General features: G+C 51.2%; 1 protein-coding gene across 2 annotated transcripts in view; it reads left to right on the top strand.

The window, feature by feature from the left end:
• The window catches only part of BARD1 (BRCA1 associated RING domain 1), a 110,048-nt gene extending 88,449 nt beyond the window's left edge, over positions 1–21,599 (top strand). For both annotated transcript variants that reach the window (XM_069733405.1, XM_069733406.1), the window contains exons 7-11: positions 10,076–10,181; positions 11,879–12,011; positions 12,148–12,240; positions 18,693–18,790; positions 20,603–21,599. In XM_069733405.1, coding sequence (XP_069589506.1) covers positions 10,076–10,181; positions 11,879–12,011; positions 12,148–12,240; positions 18,693–18,790; positions 20,603–20,938 — 766 coding nt within the window. In that variant the 3' untranslated portion in view covers positions 20,939–21,599. The remainder of the gene's footprint in view (positions 1–10,075; positions 10,182–11,878; positions 12,012–12,147; positions 12,241–18,692; positions 18,791–20,602) is intronic.
• The last annotated feature ends 273 nt before the right edge of the window (positions 21,600–21,872 follow it).

Genomic DNA, 21,872 nt, shown 5'->3' on the forward strand with positions numbered 1-21,872 from the left:
ACTGCCCCGCCCTCTGCCGAACCGCGCACTGCCCCGCGACGCCCTCTGCCGAATCGCGCACTGCGACGCCCTCTGCCGAATCGCGCACTGCCCCGCGACGCCTTCTACCGAATCGCGCACTGCCCCGCGACGCCCTCTGCCGAATCGCGCACTGCCCCGCGACGCCCTCTGCCGAATCGCGCACTGCCCCGCGACGCCCTCTGCCGAATCGCGCACTGCCCCGCGACGCCCTCTGCCGAATCGCGCACTGCCCCGCGACGCCCTCTGCCGAATCGCGCACTGCCCCGCGACGCCCTCTGCCGAATCGCGCACTGCCCCGCGACGCCCTCTGCCGAATCGCGCACTGCCCCGCGACGCCCTCTGCCGAATCGCGCACTGCCCCGCGACGCCCTCTGCCGAATCGCGCACTGCCCCGCGACGCCCTCTGCCGAATCGCGCACTGCCCCGCGACGCCCTCTGCCGAATCGCGCACTGCGACGCCCTCTGCCGAATCGCGCACTGCCCCACCCTTTGCCGAACTGCCCCGCGACGCCCTCTGCCGAATCGCGCACTGCCCCGCGACGCCCTCTGCCGAATCGCGCACTGCCTCGCGACGCCCTCTGCCGAATCGCGCACTGCCCCGCGACGCCCTCTGCCGAATCGCGCACTGCCCCGCGACGCCCTCTGCCGAATCGCGCACTGCCCCGCGACGCCCTCTGCCGAATCGCGCACTGCCCCGCGACGCCCTCTGCCGAATCTCGCACTGCCCCGCGACGCCCTCTGCCGAATCTCGCACTGCCCCGCGGCGCCCTCTGCCGAATCGCGCACTGCCTCGCGGCGCCCTCTGCCGAATCGCGCACTGCCCCTCGACGCCCTCTGCCGAATCGCGCACTGCCCTTTGCCGAATCGCGCACTGCCCTCTGCCGAATCGCGCACTGCCCTCTGCCGAATCGCGCACTGCCCTCTGCCGAATCGCGCACTGCCCTCTGCCGAATCGCGCACTGCCCCGCGACGCCCTCTGCCGAATCGCGCACTGCCCCGCGACGCCCTTTGCCGAATCGCGCACTGCCTCGCGGCACCCTCTGCCGAATCTCGCACTGCCCCGCGACGCCCTCTGCCGAATCGCGCACTGCCCCGCGACGCCCTCTGCCGAATCGCGCACTGCGACGCCCTCTGCCGAATCGCGCACTGCCCCGCCCTCTGCCGAATCGAGCACTGCCCCGCCCTCTGCCGAATCGCGCACTGCCCCGCCCTCTGCCGAATCGCGCATTGCCCTTTGCCGAATCGCGCACTGCCCTCTGCCGAATCGCGCACTGCCCCGTGACGCCCTCTGCCGAATCGCGCACTGCCCCGCGACGCCCTTTGCCGAATCGCGCACTGCCCCGCGGCGCCCTCTGCCGAATCGCGCACTGCCCCGCGACGCCCTTTGCCGAATCGCGCACTGCCCTTTGCCGAACCGCGCACTGCCCTTTGCCGAACCGCGCACTGCCCTTTGCCGAACCGCGCACTACCCTTTGCCGAATCGCGCACTGCCCTCTGCCGAATCGCGCACTGCCCTCTGCCGAATCGCGCACTGCCCTCTGCCGAATCGCGCACTGCCCTCTGCCGAATCGCGCACTGCCCTCTGCCGAATCGCGCACTGCCCTCTGCCGAATCGCGCACTGCCCTCTGCCGAATCGCGCACTGCCCTCTGCCGAATCGCGCACTGCCCCGCCCTCTGCCGAACCGCGCACTGCCCCGCCCTCTGCCGAACCGCGCACTGCCCCGCCCTCTGCCGAACCGCGCACTGCCCCGCCCTCTGCCGAACCGCGCACTGCCCCGCCCTCTGCCGAACCGCGCACTGCCCCGCCCTCTGCCGAACCGCGCACTGCCCCGCCCTCTGCCGAACCGCGCACTGCCCCGCCCTCTGCCGAACCGCGCACTGCCCCGCCCTCTGCCGAACCGCGCACTGCCCCGCGACGCCCTCTGCCGAACCGCGCACTGCCCCGCGACGCCCTCTGCCGAACCGCGCACTGCCCCGCGACGCCCTCTGCCGAACCGCGCACTGCCCCGCGACGCCCTCTGCCGAATCGCGCACTGCCCCGCCCTCTGCCGAATCGCGCACTGCCCCGCCCTCTGCCGAATCGCGCACTGCCCCGCCCTCTGCCGAATCGCGCACTGCCCCGCCCTCTGCCGAATCGCGCACTGCCCCGCCCTCTGCCGAATCGCGCACTGCCCCGCCCTCTGCCGAATCGCGCACTGCCCCGCCCTCTGCCGAATCGCGCACTGCCCCGCCCTCTGCCGAATCGCGCACTGCCCCGCCCTCTGCCGAATCGCGGACTGCCCCGCCCTCTGCCGAACCGCGCACTGCCCCGCCCTCTGCCGAACCGCGCACTGCCCCGCCCTCTGCCGAACCGCGCACTGCCCCGCCCTCTGCCGAACCGCGCACTGCCCCGCCCTCTGCCGAACCGCGCACTGCCCCGCCCTCTGCCGAACCGCGCACTGCCCCGCGACGCCCTCTGCCGAATCGCGCACTGCGACGCCCTCTGCCGAATCGCGCACTGCCCCGCCCTCTGCCGAACCGCGCACTGCCCCGCCCTCTGCCGAATCGCGCACTGCCCCGCCCTCTGCCGAACCGCGCACTGCCCCGCCCTCTGCCGAACCGCGCACTGCCCCGCGACGCCCTCTGCCGAATCGCGCACTGCGACGCCCTCTGCCGAATCGCGCACTGCCCCGCGACGCCTTCTGCCGAATCGCGCACTGCCCCGCGACGCCCTCTGCCGAATCGCGCACTGCCCCGCGACGCCCTCTGCCGAATCGCGCACTGCCCCGCGACGCCCTCTGCCGAATCGCGCACTGCCCCGCGACGCCCTCTGCCGAATCGCGCACTGCCCCGCGACGCCCTCTGCCGAATCGCGCACTGCCCCGCGACGCCCTCTGCCGAATCGCGCACTGCCCCGCGACGCCCTCTGCCGAATCGCGCACTGCCCCGCGACGCCCTCTGCCGAATCGCGCACTGCCCCGCGACGCCCTCTGCCGAATCGCGCACTGCCCCGCGACGCCCTCTGCCGAATCGCGCACTGCCCCGCGACGCCCTCTGCCGAATCGCGCACTGCCCCGCGACGCCCTCTGCCGAATCGCGCACTGCGACGCCCTCTGCCGAATCGCGCACTGCCCCGCCCTTTGCCGAACTGCCCCGCGACGCCCTCTGCCGAACTGCCCCGCGACGCCCTCTGCCGAATCGCGCACTGCCCCGCGACGCCCTCTGCCGAATCGCGCACTGCCTCGCGACGCCCTCTGCCGAATCGCGCACTGCCCCGCGACGCCCTCTGCCGAATCGCGCACTGCCCCGCGACGCCCTCTGCCGAATCGCGCACTGCCCCGCGACGCCCTCTGCCGAATCGCGCACTGCCCCGCGACGCCCTCTGCCGAATCGCGCACTGCCCCGCGACGCCCTCTGCCGAATCTCGCACTGCCCCGCGGCGCCCTCTGCCGAATCGCGCACTGCCTCGCGGCGCCCTCTGCCGAATCGCGCACTGCCCCTCGACGCCCTCTGCCGAATCGCGCACTGCCCTCTGCCGAATCGCGCACTGCCCTCTGCCGAATCGCGCACTGCCCTCTGCCGAATCGCGCACTGCCCTCTGCCGAATCGCGCACTGCCCTCTGCCGAATCGCGCACTGCCCTCTGCCGAATCGCGCACTGCCCTCTGCCGAATCGCGCACTGCCCCGCGACGCCCTCTGCCGAATCGCGCACTGCCCCGCGACGCCCTTTGCCGAATCGCGCACTGCCTCGCGGCACCCTCTGCCGAATCTCGCACTGCCCCGCGACGCCCTCTGCCGAATCGCGCACTGCCCCGCGACGCCCTCTGCCGAATCGCGCACTGCGACGCCCTCTGCCGAATCGCGCACTGCCCCGCCCTCTGCCGAATCGAGCACTGCCCCGCCCTCTGCCGAATCGCGCACTGCCCCGCCCTCTGACGAACCGCGCACCGCCCCGCCCTCTGCCGAACCGCGCACCGCCCCGCCCTCTGCCGAACCGCGCACCGCCCCGCGACCCCCTTTGCCGAATCGCGCACCGCCCCGCGACGCCCTCTGCCGAATCGCGCACCGCCCCGCGACGCCCTCTGCCGAATCGCGCACCGCCCCGCGACGCCCTCTGCCGAATCGCGCACCGCCCCGCGACGCCCTCTGCCGAATCGCGCACCGCCCCGCGACGCCCTCTGCCGAATCGCGCACCGCCCCGCGACGCCCTCTGCCGAATCGCGCACCGCCCCGCGACGCCCTCTGCCGAATCGCGCACCGCCCAGCGACGCCCTCTGCCGAATCGCGCACCGCCCCGCGACGCCCTCTGCCGAATCGCGCACCGCCCCGCGACGCCCTCTGCCGAATCGCGCACCGCCCCGCGACGCCCTCTGCCGAATCGCGCACCGCCCCGCGACGCCCTCTGCCGAATCGCGCACCGCCCCGCGACGCCCTCTGCCGAATCGCGCACCGCCCCGCGACGCCCTCTGCCGAATCGCGCACCGCCCCGCGACGCCCTCTGCCGAATCGCGCACCGCCCCGCGACGCCCTCTGCCGAATCGCGCACCGCCCCGCGACGCCCTCTGCCGAATCGCGCACCGCCCCGCGACGCCCTCTGCCGAATCGCGCACCGCCCCGCGACGCCCTCTGCCGAATCGCGCACCGCCCCGCGACGCCCTCTGCCGAATCGCGCACCGCCCCGCGACGCCCTCTGCCGAATCGCGCACCGCCCCGCGACGCCCTCTGCCGAATCGCGCACCGCCCCGCGACGCCCTCTGCCGAATCGCGCACCGCCCCGCGACGCCCCCTGCCGAATCGCGCACCGCCGCGCGACGCCCCCTGCCGAATCGCGCTCCGCCCCGCGACGCCCCCTGCCGAATCGCGCACCGCCCCGCGACGCCCCCTGCCGAATCGCGCACCGCCCCGCGACGCCCCCTGCCGAATCGCGCACCGCCCCGCGACGCCCCCTGCCGAATCGCGCACCGCCCCGCCCCCTGCCGAATCGCGCACCGCCCCGCCCCCTGCCGAATCGCGCACCGCCCCGCCCCCTGCCGAATCGCGCACCGCCCCGCCCCCTGCCGAATCGCGCACCGCCCCGCCCCCTGCCGAATCGCGCACCGCCCCGCCCCCTGCCGAATCGCGCACCGCCCCGCCCCCTGCCGAATCGCGCACCGCCCCGCCCTCTGCCGAATCGCGCACCGCCCCGCCCTCTGCCGAATCGCGCACCGCCCCGCCCTCTGCCGAATCGCGCACCGCCCTCTGCCGAATCGCGCACCGCCCTTTGCCGAATCGCGCACTGCCCCGCGACGCCCTCTGCCGAAGTGGATGGGTCATGAAAATGAACGTTTTTTTTTTCCATGCATGAAAGAGACACAGATTGTAAAAAGTTACATACAAACCAAACATGGATCCATTTGAAACAAAAAAGGTTTTTTTTGTTTTTACTTTTTAAATCTGTTCTCTGCTTTTGCTTCCCGTTTAAAATCTATGCAACCAGTCACCTTATATAGTCTCATTGTTGACCCAAGCCATGTGAAATACCCCAAATTCTCTGACTGAAGACCCATACATATTTTATAATTACACCTAATTCTGTCCCATCCAATCGTGTCAGGTGTTATCGTAAAATAATTTTATAGGAACGACATAAGTAACGCTACATAAAATACATGGCTAAAGTGACTTTTTCTGTGCAGCAGACCAGCGCACAATTATGGGGATAGGCTGGCGTTGTGGAACCTCTGCACCACTGACCTTAAATTCTTTCAGAACATCCTGATCAAATGCATTTGTTTTTGTTCCCCAGCCACTCACACATTTTAAGATTCTTTGACATGTCATCCATATACCTTGTTGTCGAGCTTTAGATTTGAGGAAAGTTGGCTTTTTAATTTCTCCTTTAGAGCTTTCCATGAAGCCGTGCAGAAAGCGAGTGCTTTGTGGGATGACTCATTTCTGGCCACGATTTCAAAGGAAATGGATCTGCGTTTAGTAGGACTGCAAGGTCCTCGCAAGAAGGTTGTTCTCACGTTTTGGCAAAAAACACCTGAAATGACAGGATAGGTGCCACAGTTCACTTGATCCTTTATGTAAAGAGGCTCTCCAGATTTATCATGTGGGTAGGGACTGTGATTCTAATGGTAGGGTTAATAGGAGTAGGTCAGCACAAAATGACTGCAAAAAAAGCACAAACACCTGATGCATCCAAGGAGTGGCGAAACCATTCAGAGCACCCTCCCACTACATATTTTGCATCTATGTCCTCGTCCCTCTTCATTGATTGAAAGCTCTTACTTTAGAGCAGAAGCAAAATGGTGGCAATGGTGAACAGAGCCCCTGTTCTGTGTTTAAACAGTCCCTTTGCACTTAGTAGTTTCTCTTATTGATTATAGAATTAATATTGACAGCCATGCATTGACAAGAAGCACACTCTTAACATCTAAATCACAATCCTGCGAAGTTCTAAGCATCAGGCGCTTCCGACACTGCTACAATTATGTACATCTGACAGCATCAAATCAGTTCTGCAGCAGGTTTCAATTAAGCACTTAATAAGATTTTATAATGTTAGTGTTTTCAGAGCGCTTGGCTTTCTTAATGACAAGGCATCTCTAGTTATGTCTGAAGATCTTCACTCAAAAGACAAGGAGGTGTCCTCTTCAGGTGCCAAGTCTGAAATCTCGGAGATTCCACAGTTCCGCTGCCTTCCCCTCCATTCAAAGCTTTCCCCCTGTGTAGGCAAGATAGCAAACTGCAAATGGAAAATGTGATCTGGACCATTGGACCTATTAATTGCCCCGCTGGTCTAGTTAATTTTTTTTTCCCTTAAGTTAATCTTCTGCACAGAACTAATTTATATTTTTATAGCGGCTTTTCTTCATGTACAGTCTCCAGTTCCTGTGCCTCCCCCCTGGCCTAGGCACCGCCAGCCAAGTCATTGACAAATTAGATCTGCACATTTTGCAATTTCACAGTTGTTCATAAACACTTCAGCTGAAATGGACTGTCCTGCCTGCTTTTCATGCACAGCAGGAGCAGTATTAGCAAAAGCTGTTTCCATTCTCCACTTTTCTCTAGGGATATGAAATTCTGGTAGGTGGGAGTCCGGATTTACTTATTGCAGGCAAATTGGAGCTTTGCATTAAGTACTTCATGTTTAAGGACCCGCGATTCAGTTCTTTATCCAGCACATTTTCTCTCTCTGAAATTGAGAAGAAAGGTTTGTTTTATGCTGCTATAATTTTTAGGCCGAGTTGAAGAAAAAAATATAGAGGGGGAGGGAATGTACTGATGTTTTCTGTACCTCAGCCTGACACTGAGGTGGTCTTCATGCAATTCAGAGTGCTGTTTCCTCACACCACTAATGGTCATTTGTTGCCTAGTCCAAAAATTAACAAAATAGCAGATAGCAGCCGTAAATCATGCAGCTGAGGCCAGGAAAACTAAATCTCCGAGCACTACAAATACACGGAGATCACCCGAGTGTGCTCAGGAAAACCCGAACAACAATGCTATTCGCTCATCACTAATTATGAGGTCTTCATAACTTTTCAGCAGGACCAACTACAATGATGGAACTGATGAAAATGTAAGAATACCGAAATGCGTTGGAAAATAAAAACCACATCCATACTTTTTTCTTTGGTCTCATCCTATATTGGAACTCTGACAGTGTGGATTTAAATCACTATCTCCAAGTTTGCAAGTGGTGGAATTGGATCAAATGTCTTCTCTTTAAAGTATTAAAGTCTGAAGACTCTCAGGAGTAACGTGCATATAGATCTATATACTTTCATGGCTGTAGAGTTACAAGCTCCTGCCATCAATGTGATCATACAGATGATGTGATTATGCGGAGATACATTTGTCACCAAGCTTAGATTGTACCTGAGAAAGTATCTGGCTTCATGAAGGGCCAAATACCTGCCCCTTTGATGCATGCCGGAACAGAGCAGCGTGACAGTATTTAATGGGCTGGAACTCCCAGGATGCCGTGCCGAGGCTGAACCAATTATCTGTTAATCTGGAGCATTTGTAATGTGCCAGTTCCCTGCACATTATTAATGCAAGGGATCCGGGGGCTTCTATTAGTGCAAAATTAACCAGGGCATCCCAGAAAAGAGCTGATCCAGAAGTTCTGTTCCACCATAGTGGTATAACCCCTTGCCTCCTGCCGGCTTCAGTATATTTGGGGGGAGTGCTCCTAACGCTAGACTTGGATTCTATTTTTGTCCATTCACTCCCTACATTATGTAAACTTTATTTAAGGAACCATATAGTTTGCTGAGCTCCTTAAAGGGGGCATTAATGGCATATTCTCGTATACATGCTATGTACCTCAAGACACAAAAGAGAATAGTAAAACCAAAAACACTCAGTTTGAAAAAATGTTGCAGTAATCCGCAAGTGCTAGTAAAAGATGTAAAAAACAGGGTATTTGGTTGATACGTTTTTTGCAAAAAATGTATACTAAGCTGCTCTACCAATCTTCACGGTATACCCTTATCAGAGCAGTCCTAACTAATGTATGCAATCCCTATCTGATGTATTTAAAAACCTGATCATCTGTATATAACCTGTGTGAACAGGGTTCAGAGAGGAAAAAATCCATGTGTGCATACAGGGTAGAACAGCTTTTGTGCAGATAGCCCAAGAGGAGTGGTGGAACTCCCCAGTCTTGTAGACACAAGAGAACAATTATGGAAACAGGAACACATGGGCTACTTGCACAGTGAACAAGTCTGTATGATCATGTTCACACACCACCAAGAAACCTGAAGACACAAAAGAGAATAGTGAAATCAAAAACACTCAGTTTGAAAAAATGTTGCAGTAATCCGCAAGTGCTAGTAAAAGATGTAAAAAACAGGGTATTTGGTTGATACGTATAAAACAGGGTATTTGGTTGATACGTTTTTTGCAAAAAATGTATACTAAGCTGCTCTACCTGTTCACACAGGTTATATACAGATGATCAGGTTTTTAAATACATCAGATAGGGATTGCATACATTAGTTAGGACTGCTCTGATAAGGGTATACCGTGAAGATTGGTAGAGCAGCTTAGTATACATTTTTTGCAAAAAACGTATCAACCAAATACCCTGTTTTTTACATCTTTTACTAGCACTTGCGGATTACTGCAACATTTTTTCAAACTGAGTGTTTTTGGTTTTACTATTCTCTTTTGTGTCTTCAGGTTTCTTGGTGGTGTGTGAACATGATCATACAGACTTGTTCACTGTGCAAGTAGCCCATGTGTTCCTGTTTCCATAATTGTTCTCTTGTGTCTACAAGACTGGGGAGTTCCACCACTCCTCTTGGGCTATCTGCACAATAGCTGTTCTACCCTGTATGCACACATGGATTTTTTCCTCTCTGAACCCTGTTCACACAGGTTATATACAGATGATCAGGTTTTTAAATACATCAGATAGGGATTGCATACATTAGTTAGGACTGCTCTGATAAGGGTATACCGTGAAGATTGGTAGAGCAGCTTAGTATACATTTTTTGCAAAAAACGTATCAACCAAATACCCTGTTTTTTACATCTTTTACTAGCACTTGCGGATTACTGCAACATTTTTTCAAACTGAGTGTTTTTGGTTTTACTATTCTCTTTTGTGTCTTCAGGTTTCTTGGTGGTGTGTGAACATGATCATACAGACTTGTTCACTGTGCAAGTAGCCCATGTGTTCCTGTTTCCATGCTATGTACCTCTTGGACTCTTAAAAGGAAGTCCAAACTTGGAAAAGCAAAGCCACAACTTTACATTGAGCGTTCTGCCATAGAATTGGAACTTTGGTCGGTCTCTCATAGAGGAGGGCTTCCTCTGGCGGACTGCTTCCTGTTGGATCTCCAGACATTGGTGTTGGATGAGACGTTGACTTCTGCTTTATTCAGCAGCTTGTCCGCCTGCGATCCATCTGTCTTGCCTGCAATTCCAAGGCTCATGTTTTCTGTGTGTGTTGAGAGTCCAATCCACAGAAAAACAAGACACGGGAAATAAAACTTGATTGTCGCTAATGTACCTAGTTAAGAATCCAGTCACATATTGTATTTACTCAAAACCCATCTGTGCTTGTTTTACCAGTAATATATTCGGTCTGCGGCCCGTGGACTATGCAGAAACAGCGGAGATAAAGTCGGCTTTGCTGCAAACACAGACCAAACAGCAGCTACACAGTCCTGGCCCCACGGTAAGAAGTCATCCTCATCGCACAGAACTCATGCAATACACGGCCTGCGGTTCTAAAATGCTTGGACTCAGACATTTTTCATTAATGAACAAAAAAGATTTTTTTAGAAGATTAGTGCTTTGCTTTGTGAAACGAGTGCCTGTTAAATGGGGTTTCTCTCCAAAAAAAGTGATGCATGCTTTGGATATGAATCGCTACATCATAGATGAGGATCTGACTTCGAGGACTCCAGCTGATCTTAAGGCCCCAATCAGAAGTCCCTTTGTAACTTGCACATTCTATAATATATGGGCCCAAGATGTATCAAGACCGGTGTTGTTCACGCCAGTCTTGATCAGGAGATGGGCTGGAGTCACGACAGTCTTGATCAGGAGATGGGCCGGAGTCAGACACTCCTGATTCATGAAGAGGCCTACGCTGGACGGGTGGCGTGCACCTCCTAGAGTTAGATTGGTACCATAGTGAACACCGCCGCTCATCATGAATTGGAAAAGCGGCAGTCACCTCGTGCCCCCCTAGCTCTGACCACTTTGTGCTGGGCATAAATGGTGTGAGAATGCCAAAAGTTGCACATCTTTCATTATTATTGGTACCAATGAGCATGTCCACGAAAAATATAGACCAAAGGTGCAATTCATCCACACTTTAATGCAAGAATTCTGACATAAAAACTTTGAGTTGCAACATTTAAGCGCAACTTGGAGTTGAGGCAAAATTTTGCGACTTTTGATGTTTTTTTCATGCCAGTTTCTCCTAACTTTGCCAAAATTGGCAAAGCTTAGGACAGGGCACCATTAGTGCGGAACGCTACAGCTTGCCTAATTCATGGCAGCTATGGCATTCCTTATGCCAGAAATCGCACTCCAGTACCTGACTAGAGTAAGATTTTTGGCGTAGCGCACTGAGGCTCATGCCACTCGTCAGACTATCCACATTTATAAATCTGAAGGATCCAATGAATATCATTTCTCCTTGTGGAGATTGTCAAGCCTGACATGTCATAGTGAGGAGACATATATGCCGTGCATGCTCTTCTGGGAAATTATATATACCAGTTGCCTCTTGAGAGAGGAAGAGTACTAGAACACTAGCTCCACGTATTTTAAGTAGCTCTATAAGACAATATCAACCCTTTACCAAGCCTTGCCGTTTGACAGGATAAAAGCCAAACCAGAATGTCAGTTTGCAGACACTGTACTTCGGACTCATTAGTTCAAAGTAGGAGATCTGATTTGGCAATTGAGAGGCTTACGACTAAGGGGTAACGTTTCTCTTTGTGGAGAGAGACAAGCCAGGCCTGGCATGTCAGTGAGGAGACTTATAAGCCATACATGCTCCTCTGGGAAAGGAAATATACAAATTGCCTCTACAGAGAGCGCCACCTATTGGATCACATACTTTGCACTGTCTGTGTGTGGCATATGTTAGATAATTTATGGATTTCAATACATATAATCCTTTGTTCTAAAATGTGACACCCCCACACTCTTCCTAAAGGGGTCTTGTTGTGGCTTGTTCCCTCTTGAGAACATAAGCGCTCTCAGCTGAATTGATCTTGCGCATGTGGTAGAGGGGTAATAGCTATGGCAGGGTATACACCTAAAGCATCAATGTTATTCGACCATGAATGATTGTTAGTAATTACACTATAAGCAATGTGACTATAATGGTGGACTTTCCTGTTCTTTACTTCACAGCAAACGTCAGTCCACTGCAGAGAAGGGTCCCTGGTCGTCTTAGGAAGCGGTTTGTCTACATCTCAGAAAGCCGATCTTGGCAAACTTGTGTCATTATTAAAGGCAGACGTGTGTCTCGCCTACAGCGGCTCAGGTAGGACCACATCTGTATGTGTCATACTAGCAGAAGGTTGCCATTTTACTCCTTACATTGCCCTGTACTGACCATGGTGGGTACTGTCCTGCATCCGTTATCCAGCAGTCATTTTAGTTTGTCTTCTTCATTTTAGTTACACACGTCATCGTTGGCGATGACTCTACGCTGCGTACCATGAAGTGTATGATGGGGATATTATCTGGAGGCTGGATCCTGCGGTGCGCCTGTAAGTGTTAAGCAGCGAATATATTCTCCCCTGCATTCATAGACCTGTAATTACACACTGTGACACAGCAGGACACCTGATCGATTAGTATAGCCTGCCGTCCTAGGGATGTTAGTAGGCAGCCTTGTTAGTCCGAGGTGCAGTCAGTGCTCTGGGTTTGTAACTGACATGTACGGACATGAGCAAAATTAGAAAAAATAATTGCCCTCAACCTTGTCCCTTCCTAGCCATATACGGTAAGTCCAATAATTAATTTAGTGAATACTTTTCCGCTTTTTTCACTCCTTATAGTCATTATCACTGAGCTATTGTCTATCTTTATGAAGACAAAGGTTAAAAGGGGTCCTATCGTGCAACCCTCATAGATCAGCCAATAGGCCAGAAAAAGCTACAGGAAAATGTACATGGCAACTGCTCAGATGAATGACCAACTGTGTATTAGAGAGCTGGACCAGATCCACCAGTATATCATGCTTTCCTTCTCTTCTTCCTTGCCACCTCCCCTGGGTTCGGCTATCGGCCCCTGTTTAAGGAGGGTGGGGGGTCAAGGCACCTTTTCTGGCCGTTCTGCAGGTGTGAGCCAGTATTAAGAGGGTACCAAAGGTATGATTTTGTTTTTACATTTGTATTTTTTTTTTAATTGAAGGAAAAGATGAGATACAATAGGAAAGTGTTCAGTCTTTGGCCAGCGAGCTTTGTACGCTGGCGGCTTTTTTTTTTTTTTTTTTTTTTAGCGTGTCCCTTCATCCAGAGGTGTCTTTGGTTGATCACTCCAGATGTCAATCTAATGTAGTCCAGTTTAAACTGCAAGGAACCCAGGTTTGTGGCCTGGTTTCAAGATCCATTAGCAGTCATGGTTGAAGCATTTGCAATCCCTTGATCTCAGTTCACCCTCCCATACCGGTTTCCACCTCTGCCACTTCTACCCATGCTTCTCAAGAAGCTAAGGGCACAAAGGATTCCAATAATCCTCATCAGGCTCAACTAACCTCCCAGATTCTGGTATGGGGACGTGATCAGCCTCCTGGCAGACGTCCTGTGAGCTCTTCCGGATCGTCCAGATCTTATTTCCCAGGGTTCGCTCTTCCATTAGAATTTACAGTCACTCAGTGTAACAGAATGGCTGTTAAAACTGGGGGCATCAGGACTGTCTGATCTAATTATCCAGGCAATGATGAAGTCATGAAAGCCCTCCTTGTTGAGTATCTACTAGGGTTGATCGAATAGCTTCGGATAAGTGCTTATCTGAATAGCTATAGCGCTTACCGAATAGCTTCCTCGTGAATGTGGATATCGATAATCAGCTGTTCGGATCCGCAGTTGCATGTATCGCAGTTGTGTGACAGCCACAACACATGTATGGAGAGCCTGTTTGTTGTGATTGTCACACATGCGCGTCACATGCAGCTGTGGTGCTGAATAGCTGATTATCGGGAGCGCTCCAGGTTACCGATGCACCTATTTGGTAAGCGCTATAGCTATTCGGATAAGTACTTAACTGAAGCTATTAGATCATTCCTAGTATCTACCATCACACTTAGAAGCCCTACTTTCATTGGTGCGAGTCCAGCAACATTGTCCCAATCGCCTTCTCCTTTCGGGTGCTTCTCTCCTTTTTGCAGTCGGTCTGGAGTCTGGACTGGCGATTAGTTCCCTTTTGGGGCAGGTATCTGTCTTGACTATTTCGGAGAGATCTAGCTTCCAATCTGCAGGTCAAGACTTTTTTCTCCATGTAGTGGCGCACATGAGGCCTCCTTATCGTCCACCCCTGATCTTTGGGATCTCAGTCCCCACCCTTGTGGAGACATCTCACTGTTCAGTCTTTCTTGTAAGGTAGCTTTTCTTATAGCTATTACCTCCATTAGGGCGATTTTAGAGTTGACTACCCTGTCCTGTCCTTGCCTCATCCTGCACAAGCTAAGTGTTGTGGCCAGTTCTATGTTTTCTTCCTAAGGTGGTCTCGACTTTCCACCTTAACAAGGACATTGTCTTACCCTCTTTCTGCCATTTGCCTCTCTTCCTACTGAGAGCTTTGGTACAAGCTGGACACTGTTGGAGCCATTGATCATTGGATTCAGCCATTATTGAAGCACATAGCATGAAGACCAGATTCGGAGTTGGGGCACAGTCTATGTGGGCTGTAGGAGCCTACTGGGATGTCAGGCATCTGTGCAGCAAATCTGTTAGGCAGTTACGGTACTTGGTCATCAGTTCATACCTTTTCTAGGTTTTCCAGGCTCGACACCATTGGTTTGGCAGACGCCAGTCTTGGCAGGAAGGTGCTGCAGGCAGTGCTCACCCATGTGGCAGCCTTATTGAGAGTGAATACTTCTTTGGTAATGGTATATCTGTTTATCCCCACCCCAGACACTGCTTTAGGACGTTCCATGGTTCCCGTGTCCCCCAAAGAGGCGACCAAGAAATTTAAGATAATTGGTACTCACCGTAAAATCTTTCTTGTCGGGTGTCCTTTTAAGTAGATTTTTCTCTCGTGGTGGTTATGGTTTTTCATTTCTTTATTTTGTTTTTGCCTTTTTCTCACCAAGTATGCTGGCACTAGCATGCGAGGTGTAGTCTGCAGGGAGGAGGCAACTTTTTTTTTGTTTAAGAAATATTGTTCGTATCAACCTTCAGGCGGCAGCAAATTAACCCATGGTTCCTGTGTCCCCCATTGAAGACCACAAGAGTACCAAAAATCTTTTTTTTTTTCCCCTTTTTTGTCTTGGACATCTTTTGCAACATTTTAGCTCAAATAGTCACATGTTTCACAAATTGGCGAAAATATTGCACCAACACACCTGACATATATACATAAAATCACTCTCAGGAAGCCACAATTTTTTTAGACTTTTTTTTAAAGTCACATATGATTAATTATTCTAAAACTTCTGGAAAAGCCAATTTGATATAGAAAAAAAATAACAAACTAACCAAACAATGAAAAACTCTAAAATAAAGACATCATTTTGATTAATTTGTCACAAATCAAAAAGTCCCTATTTGAGAGGCGTTCATGCCAAAATAACTGGCAAAAATGCAATAACGTATGTAAAAAGTGCAGGTTGTGATCCACAGACAGGTGACAGCTGTGGCCAAACATTTCACTGGACTGCTGCTGTATATCGTTCTCGCTGTCACCAAACATATCATCCCACTAGGTTTATATGCCAAAAACTTCTGCAGATTGTCGTCCTACTATCCGCTGCCTGTCCATGTTTGCCCTCATTCATGTGTTTGGGAGGGAGGACTATACAGTCATGCCTCCAGAGATGGTGCGTACACTATAACAGTATGGTACTTGTCTATTCAGTAGCACGTAGCTAAATGTTCACGTGCCGTTAGCTTCTCAAATGAGCACTCTGGCTGTGGGGATCTCAATTATTTCAGGATAGACTGCAAAGTTTTAATGACTTTGGAGACTCCATACCTCTAAATGTAGCCCAATAGAGAACCATTAACTACCGGTATATTTATGCAAAATGTTTAAGGCCTTTTCTCCAGCAAATTAGCTGGGTTTAACCCCTTAGTGACCGCCAATACGCCTTTTAACTGACCTCAGATATAAGAGACTTATATCCCCATACAGGTGACAATGCAGTAGCTGTCAGCTGTCCACTATAGCTGACAACTTGCTGCATCAGCCATGATCAATGTTTGCACCATCCAAATCTATTTAACCCCTTAGATGCTGCTGTCAATAGTGACTACATCATTATAAACGGTTAACAGACTGTGGGGGCTTCCTCTTTATCCCAGTTGGTGGTCTCAGATCATGATTGCATGGTCCTGATGTTTGTCATGGAAATTCATGACCAAATAGCGGCCTTAGAGTCTGTCGGCTGTAGTAACCTGTTCAGAAGTTAGTGACATTTAGGTGATAAAAATACACATTTTCATTTTTCTCATGCCACTTTGCATTAATTCCTGAAAATCACCCGAAGGGTTAACAAATGACCTGACTGCAGTTTTCAATATGTCAGGGGGTGCTGTTTTTAAAATGGTATCACTTGTGGGGATTTCCCTATATATAGGACCCCCAAATTCACTTCAAACATGGATAGGTCCCTAAAAAAATACATTTTGTAAATTTCCTTGAAAAAAAATTAAATTGTTGATACATTTTTAATCCTCCTAAAATGCTAACAAAATAAAATAACATTTTGCAAATGGTGCTGTTGTAAAGCAGACATGTGGGAAATGTTATTTATTAATGTTTTCCTGTGGTATGACTATCGGGATTAAAGGGATAATCATTCAAAGTTTGAAAATTGCAAATTTTTTAACATTTTTTTCAAATTTCTGATATTTTTTATAAATAAACATAAAGCATATCAACCTAAATTTACCATTATCATAAAGTATAATGTGTCACGAAAAAACAATCTCAAAATCACTGGGCTTTGTTGAAGCATTCCAGAGTTATTACCACACAAAGTAACACTGGTCAGATTTCAAAAATTTGGCTCCGTCACTAAGGGGTTAATGCAGTGTTTTAGTCACTTGTGGGTTTTCAGTGCACAATATTCCCAGTCCTGTTCAAAGTGTGATTTTAGTTATGACCTGGTGCAGATGGTGCATATGTGCACGCATGTGGCGTTCCTCATAGTTGGCACATACGGGCATGTGCTTATGTTCGAGGTTCACATTTCGGAGTGAAAGCAAATAAAGAAACCTCAATTACACTGTGTTCTGTATTTTTCTTTTACAGTCCATACCTGCAGCAAAACAGCATGTGTTATGAGTAACTGTCTATTACATACCGTATATACTCGAGTATAAGCCGAGATTTTCAGCCCAAATTTTAGGGCTGAAAGTGCCCCCCTCGGCTTATACTCGAGTCACGGTAGCGGTGGGGTCGGCAGGTGAGGGGCTGAGGGCGCTGGGGTATACTTACCTAGTCCCAGCGATCCTCGCGCTGTCCCTGCCGTCCCACGGGCTTCTGTGCTGCAGCTTCTTCCTCTCTTCAGCGGTCACGTGGGACCGCTCATTACAGAAATGAATAAGCGGCTCCACCTCCCATAGGGGCGGAGCCGCTTATTCATTTCTCTAATCAGCGGTGCCGGTGACCGCTGATAGAGAAAGAAGCTGCAGCGCCGAAGACAGGAGGGGACAGCGCGAGGATCGCCAGGACTAGGTGAGTATGTTATATTCACCTGTCCTCGTTCCAGCCGCCGGGCGCCGATCCATCTTCCCGGCCGGCGCCTCCATCTTCCCGGCGTCTGCGCTCTCTGACTGATCAGGCAGAGGGCGCGATGACGCATATAGTGTGCGCGGCGCCCTCTGCCTGATCAGTCAGAGCAGAGACGCCGGGAAGATGGAGGCGCCGGAACGAGACGCTGGGAGCTGCAATCAAGGGAGGTGAGTATGTGTTTTTTTTTTTTATTGCAGCAGTAGCAGCGGCAGCACAGATTAATGTGGAGCATCTATGGGGCACAGTGAACGGTGCAGAGCACTGTATAAGGCACAGCTAGGGGGCACAATGAACGGTGCAGAGCACCGTATAAGGCACAGCTAGGGGGCACAATGAACGGTGCAGAGCACCGTATAAGGCACAGCTAGGGGGCACAATGAACGGTGCAGAGCACCGTATAAGGCACAGCTAGGGGGCACAATGAACGGTGCAGAGCACCGTATAAGGCACAGCTATGGGGCACAGTGAACGGTGCAGAGCACCGTATAAGGCACAGCTAGGGGGCACAATGAACGGTGCAGAGCACCGTATAAGGCACAGCTAGGGAGCACAATGAACGGTGCAGAGCACCGTATAAGGCACAGCTAGGGGGCACAATGAACGGTGCAGAGCACCGTATAAGGCACAGCTAGGGGGCACAATGAACGGTGCAGAGCACCGTATAAGGCACAGCTAGGGGGCACAATGAACGGTGCAGAGCACCGTATAAGGCACAGCTAGGGGGCACAATGAACGGTGCAGAGCACCGTATAAGGCACAGCTAGGGGGCACAGTGAACGGTACAGAGCACCGTATAAGGCACAGCTAGGGGGCACAGTGAACGGTGCAGAGCACCGTATAAGGCACAGCTAGGGGGCACAGTGAACGGTGCAGAGCACCGTATAAGGCACAGCTAAGGGGCACAGTGAACGGTGCAGAGCACCGTATATGGCACAGCTATGGGGCACAGTGAACGGTGCAGAGCACTGTATATGGCACAGCTAGGGGGCACAGTGAACGGTGCAGAGCACTATATGGGGCACAGCTATGGGGAAATATGAATGGTGTAGAGCACTATATGGCACAGCTATGGGGAAATAATGATCTATTTTTATTTTTGAAATTCACCGGTAAATGCTGCATTTCCACCCTAGGCTTATACTCGAGTCAATAAGTTTTCCCAGTTTTTTGTGGCAAAATTAGGGGGGTCGGCTTATACTCGGGTCGGCTTATACTCGAGTATATACGGTAATTCATATTCCGTGCCTCTGGGCTTTTTCAGGGGTGAAGACCTGTATCAAGACAAGAAGACGTGAGCCAGAAGAACTTTATGAAGTGGACGGTGGACCTCACAAAGCTCGGCTTAATAGAGAACAGCTGGTAATTTATTAGATGTATCCACATTTTTATATGTTTCTATAATCAGCGCCCAACTACGTAGGAACACTTATTCCCAATAATCTGCTGGCGTAAACATGCAAAACTCTTATTTTATTTTTATACGTGCATTTAAGTCATGGTTATCAGCAACATATATCGGCCTGTGTAAGCAGGAGCTTATCTGCGATACAATACATCTGTCCCCATATACAGTATGTTATTAGCGACTGCTCGGCCCCTTCATTGCTCCTTGTGCGCCGACTTGAAGAGTCATTTGTGATTCATTACTGGCCTGAAATCAGCCCGTGGAAATGGGTCATTAAAGGGAACCTGTCACCCCCAAAATCGACTATTAGCTAAACCCACCTGCATCAGGGGCTTATCTACAGCATTCTGGAATGCTGTAGCTAAGCCCCCGATGTAACCTGAAAGATGAGAAAAAGAGGTTAGATTATACTCACCTGGGTGGGCGGTCCGATCCGATGTGCGTCGCAGTCCGGTCCGGCACCTCCTATCTTCTTACGATGACGTCCTCCTCTTGTCTTCACGCCCCGGCGCAGGCATACTTTGTTGAGGGCAGAGTAAAGTACTGCAGTGCGTAGGCGCTGGGCCTCTCTGACCTTTACCGGCGCCTGCACACTGCAGTACTTTGCTCTGCCCTCAACAGGGCAGACAAAGTGAGCCGGAGCCGCAGCGTGAAGAGGATGTCATCCTATGAAGATGGGAGGCCCCGGACCGCGACGCCCATCGGACCGGACCGCAGCGGGACCGCCCATGGGTGAGTATAATCTAACCTTTTTTCCTATACCTCATTGGGGACACAGGACCATGGGTGTTATGCTGCTGCCACTAGGAGGGCACTAAGTAACACTGAAAGAATAGCTCCTCCCCTGCAGTATACACCCTCCTGCTGGCTCCAAGTGAACCAATTCTTGCTTAGTCTGTAGGAGGCACTTGCTTTCAGACCCCACCGTTTTTATTTTACCTTTTATTCTATTTTTTTCCCTTAACGGAGCGAATGGGGGCGACGGATCCTTTCTAGGTTCCGATCTCCCCCGAACCATCAACAGGCAAGTACGTGGAGCATCCCTCCCGTATCCTTTCCTGCACCATTGGATGCCAGCCCTGAGCTCACCTTACGGGTGACGGTTCCTTCGCGTTCCGATCTCCCCCCTCCATAGCAGGCGACCACATGGAGTAGCCCTCCATCTACCTCTCCTGGAGCCATATGTATGGCGTCCATGCAGCCCCTCTCTGCATCACCAATGATATAGCGGATGATGCAAGGGGGCAGAAGCTCTTCACCCCCTCCCTGACTATGGCGACGGTGGATTGAGCATCGGCCCTCCGCATCTACCGTGAGTACACTGCGGGGGCCGATGCACTGGGGGGAAGGGTGGTCCTGGTCCCCGGGGTATGGGAGGTCCGCACCTTAAGCTCGGGTCCGTGGGTGGTCTGCAGTGTGGCAAGTTCAATGAAGGAGTGTGGCTTAAAATGGCGCTAATACAGAATGCTGTAGATAAGCCCTTGATGCTGGTGGGCTTAGCTCATCGTCTATTTTGGGGGTTCCCTTTAATTAAGAAAAGGTATTCTTCATGTTTACTGCCTGATTATTTCTGTTCAGTGGATTATTTTTATTAATATTCATCTTCAGTTTTTTCTCGTCTTTGTTTTTCTCGTCTTCTGTTTTTCTCATCTTCTGTTTTCCTCGTCTTCTGTAGGATGTGAAACCCGCATCTACCATGAATATCTAATAGAATAGCCCTTCTTCCATCTTTTCCCTTAAGTAATTGGGTTTGTTTTCTATTTCAGCTGCCGAGCCTGCTGGATGGATGTCATTTTTACTTCCTTGGATGTTTCAAAGAACACAGAAAGGAGGACCTGATTGAACTTGTTAAAGCTGCTGGTGGCCAAATTTTAATCCGCCAACCAAAGCCAGATAGTGATGTAACACAAACCATTAACACAGTGGCGTACCATGCAGACGCCGATTCTGACCAGAGGTTTTGTACTCAATATGTCATCTATGATAAAGCCTCCAAATTTAATCCAGCCAGGGTGCGCCAAGGTAAGGTTTGGTTTGCCCCCTCAAGTTGGCTAATCGACTGTATCACCAGCTTTCAGCTGCTAACAGTGCCTCAAACCTAGCGTAACCTCCGGTATGCAAGATATTAGATCCTGGCAGATTTCTTTAGGCCTTCTACCCTATGCTTTGGTATATAAAAAAAATCAAACAAAACACTGTACTGTTAGATGCTTTATTATATTTTAATGAACATACACAATAAAAATAAAAAACTAGCTGTAATAATGTGCTATATGCCAAATGTTAATTCTTGACAAGAACATATACTCATGTCGCATTTGCATGTATTATGATGCACGGACTGTCCGCTGGTCTCCTGACCTGAACTTGACAGCCTTCTGTACATCTGAGGTTGTCAAGTTTGGGTCAGGAGACCTGTGGACAGTCCATGCATCATGGATGTGTGATTGTGGCATTACTTTGGGGGTGAATAACTACTCATGATGTCACCACAAGGCTGACTGCAGCCAAAGGTGCAAGATATCACTTTTAGGAGCTCTTCTAGATCAAATACTTTCTTTAAATGTGTTATCCATATCTAGAATGAGTTGTAATACACAGGTTCAATATGTTGTTTCTTAACATTTTTCACATTTTCCCTTACTGGTTTTGTTGTTGTTTTTTTTTTTTTTTTGTTCTTTTCCATGTCTACCATCTTGCACCTATTCAATTTTGCCAGCAACCATGTTTTGCTACCAATCAAATAAAAAAAGATGAATCTGTTTTCTTGATCTTTTATTACAAAGGCATATGAGCCATGAGTATTACAGTTCTCTCTTTAGAGTTTAGGCTTGATTCATCAAATAACAAATATAGCAGAAGATGAGACAAAAAGAAACACAAGTCTAGCAGCCCTGATCAACGTCCGAATTCCCAAAACTCACATTTTCAAGACTAGCAGCAAGGTGAGGAAAGTAAAACTTAACTCTTAATCTAGAAGTATACGTAGAATCACGTAAGTGGTAGTATAAAAGGAAAACATCTTCGTGGAGGACA

Source organism: Ranitomeya imitator, chromosome 7, assembly GCF_032444005.1.
Source record: "Ranitomeya imitator isolate aRanImi1 chromosome 7, aRanImi1.pri, whole genome shotgun sequence".
NCBI lineage: Eukaryota > Metazoa > Chordata > Amphibia > Anura > Dendrobatidae > Ranitomeya > Ranitomeya imitator.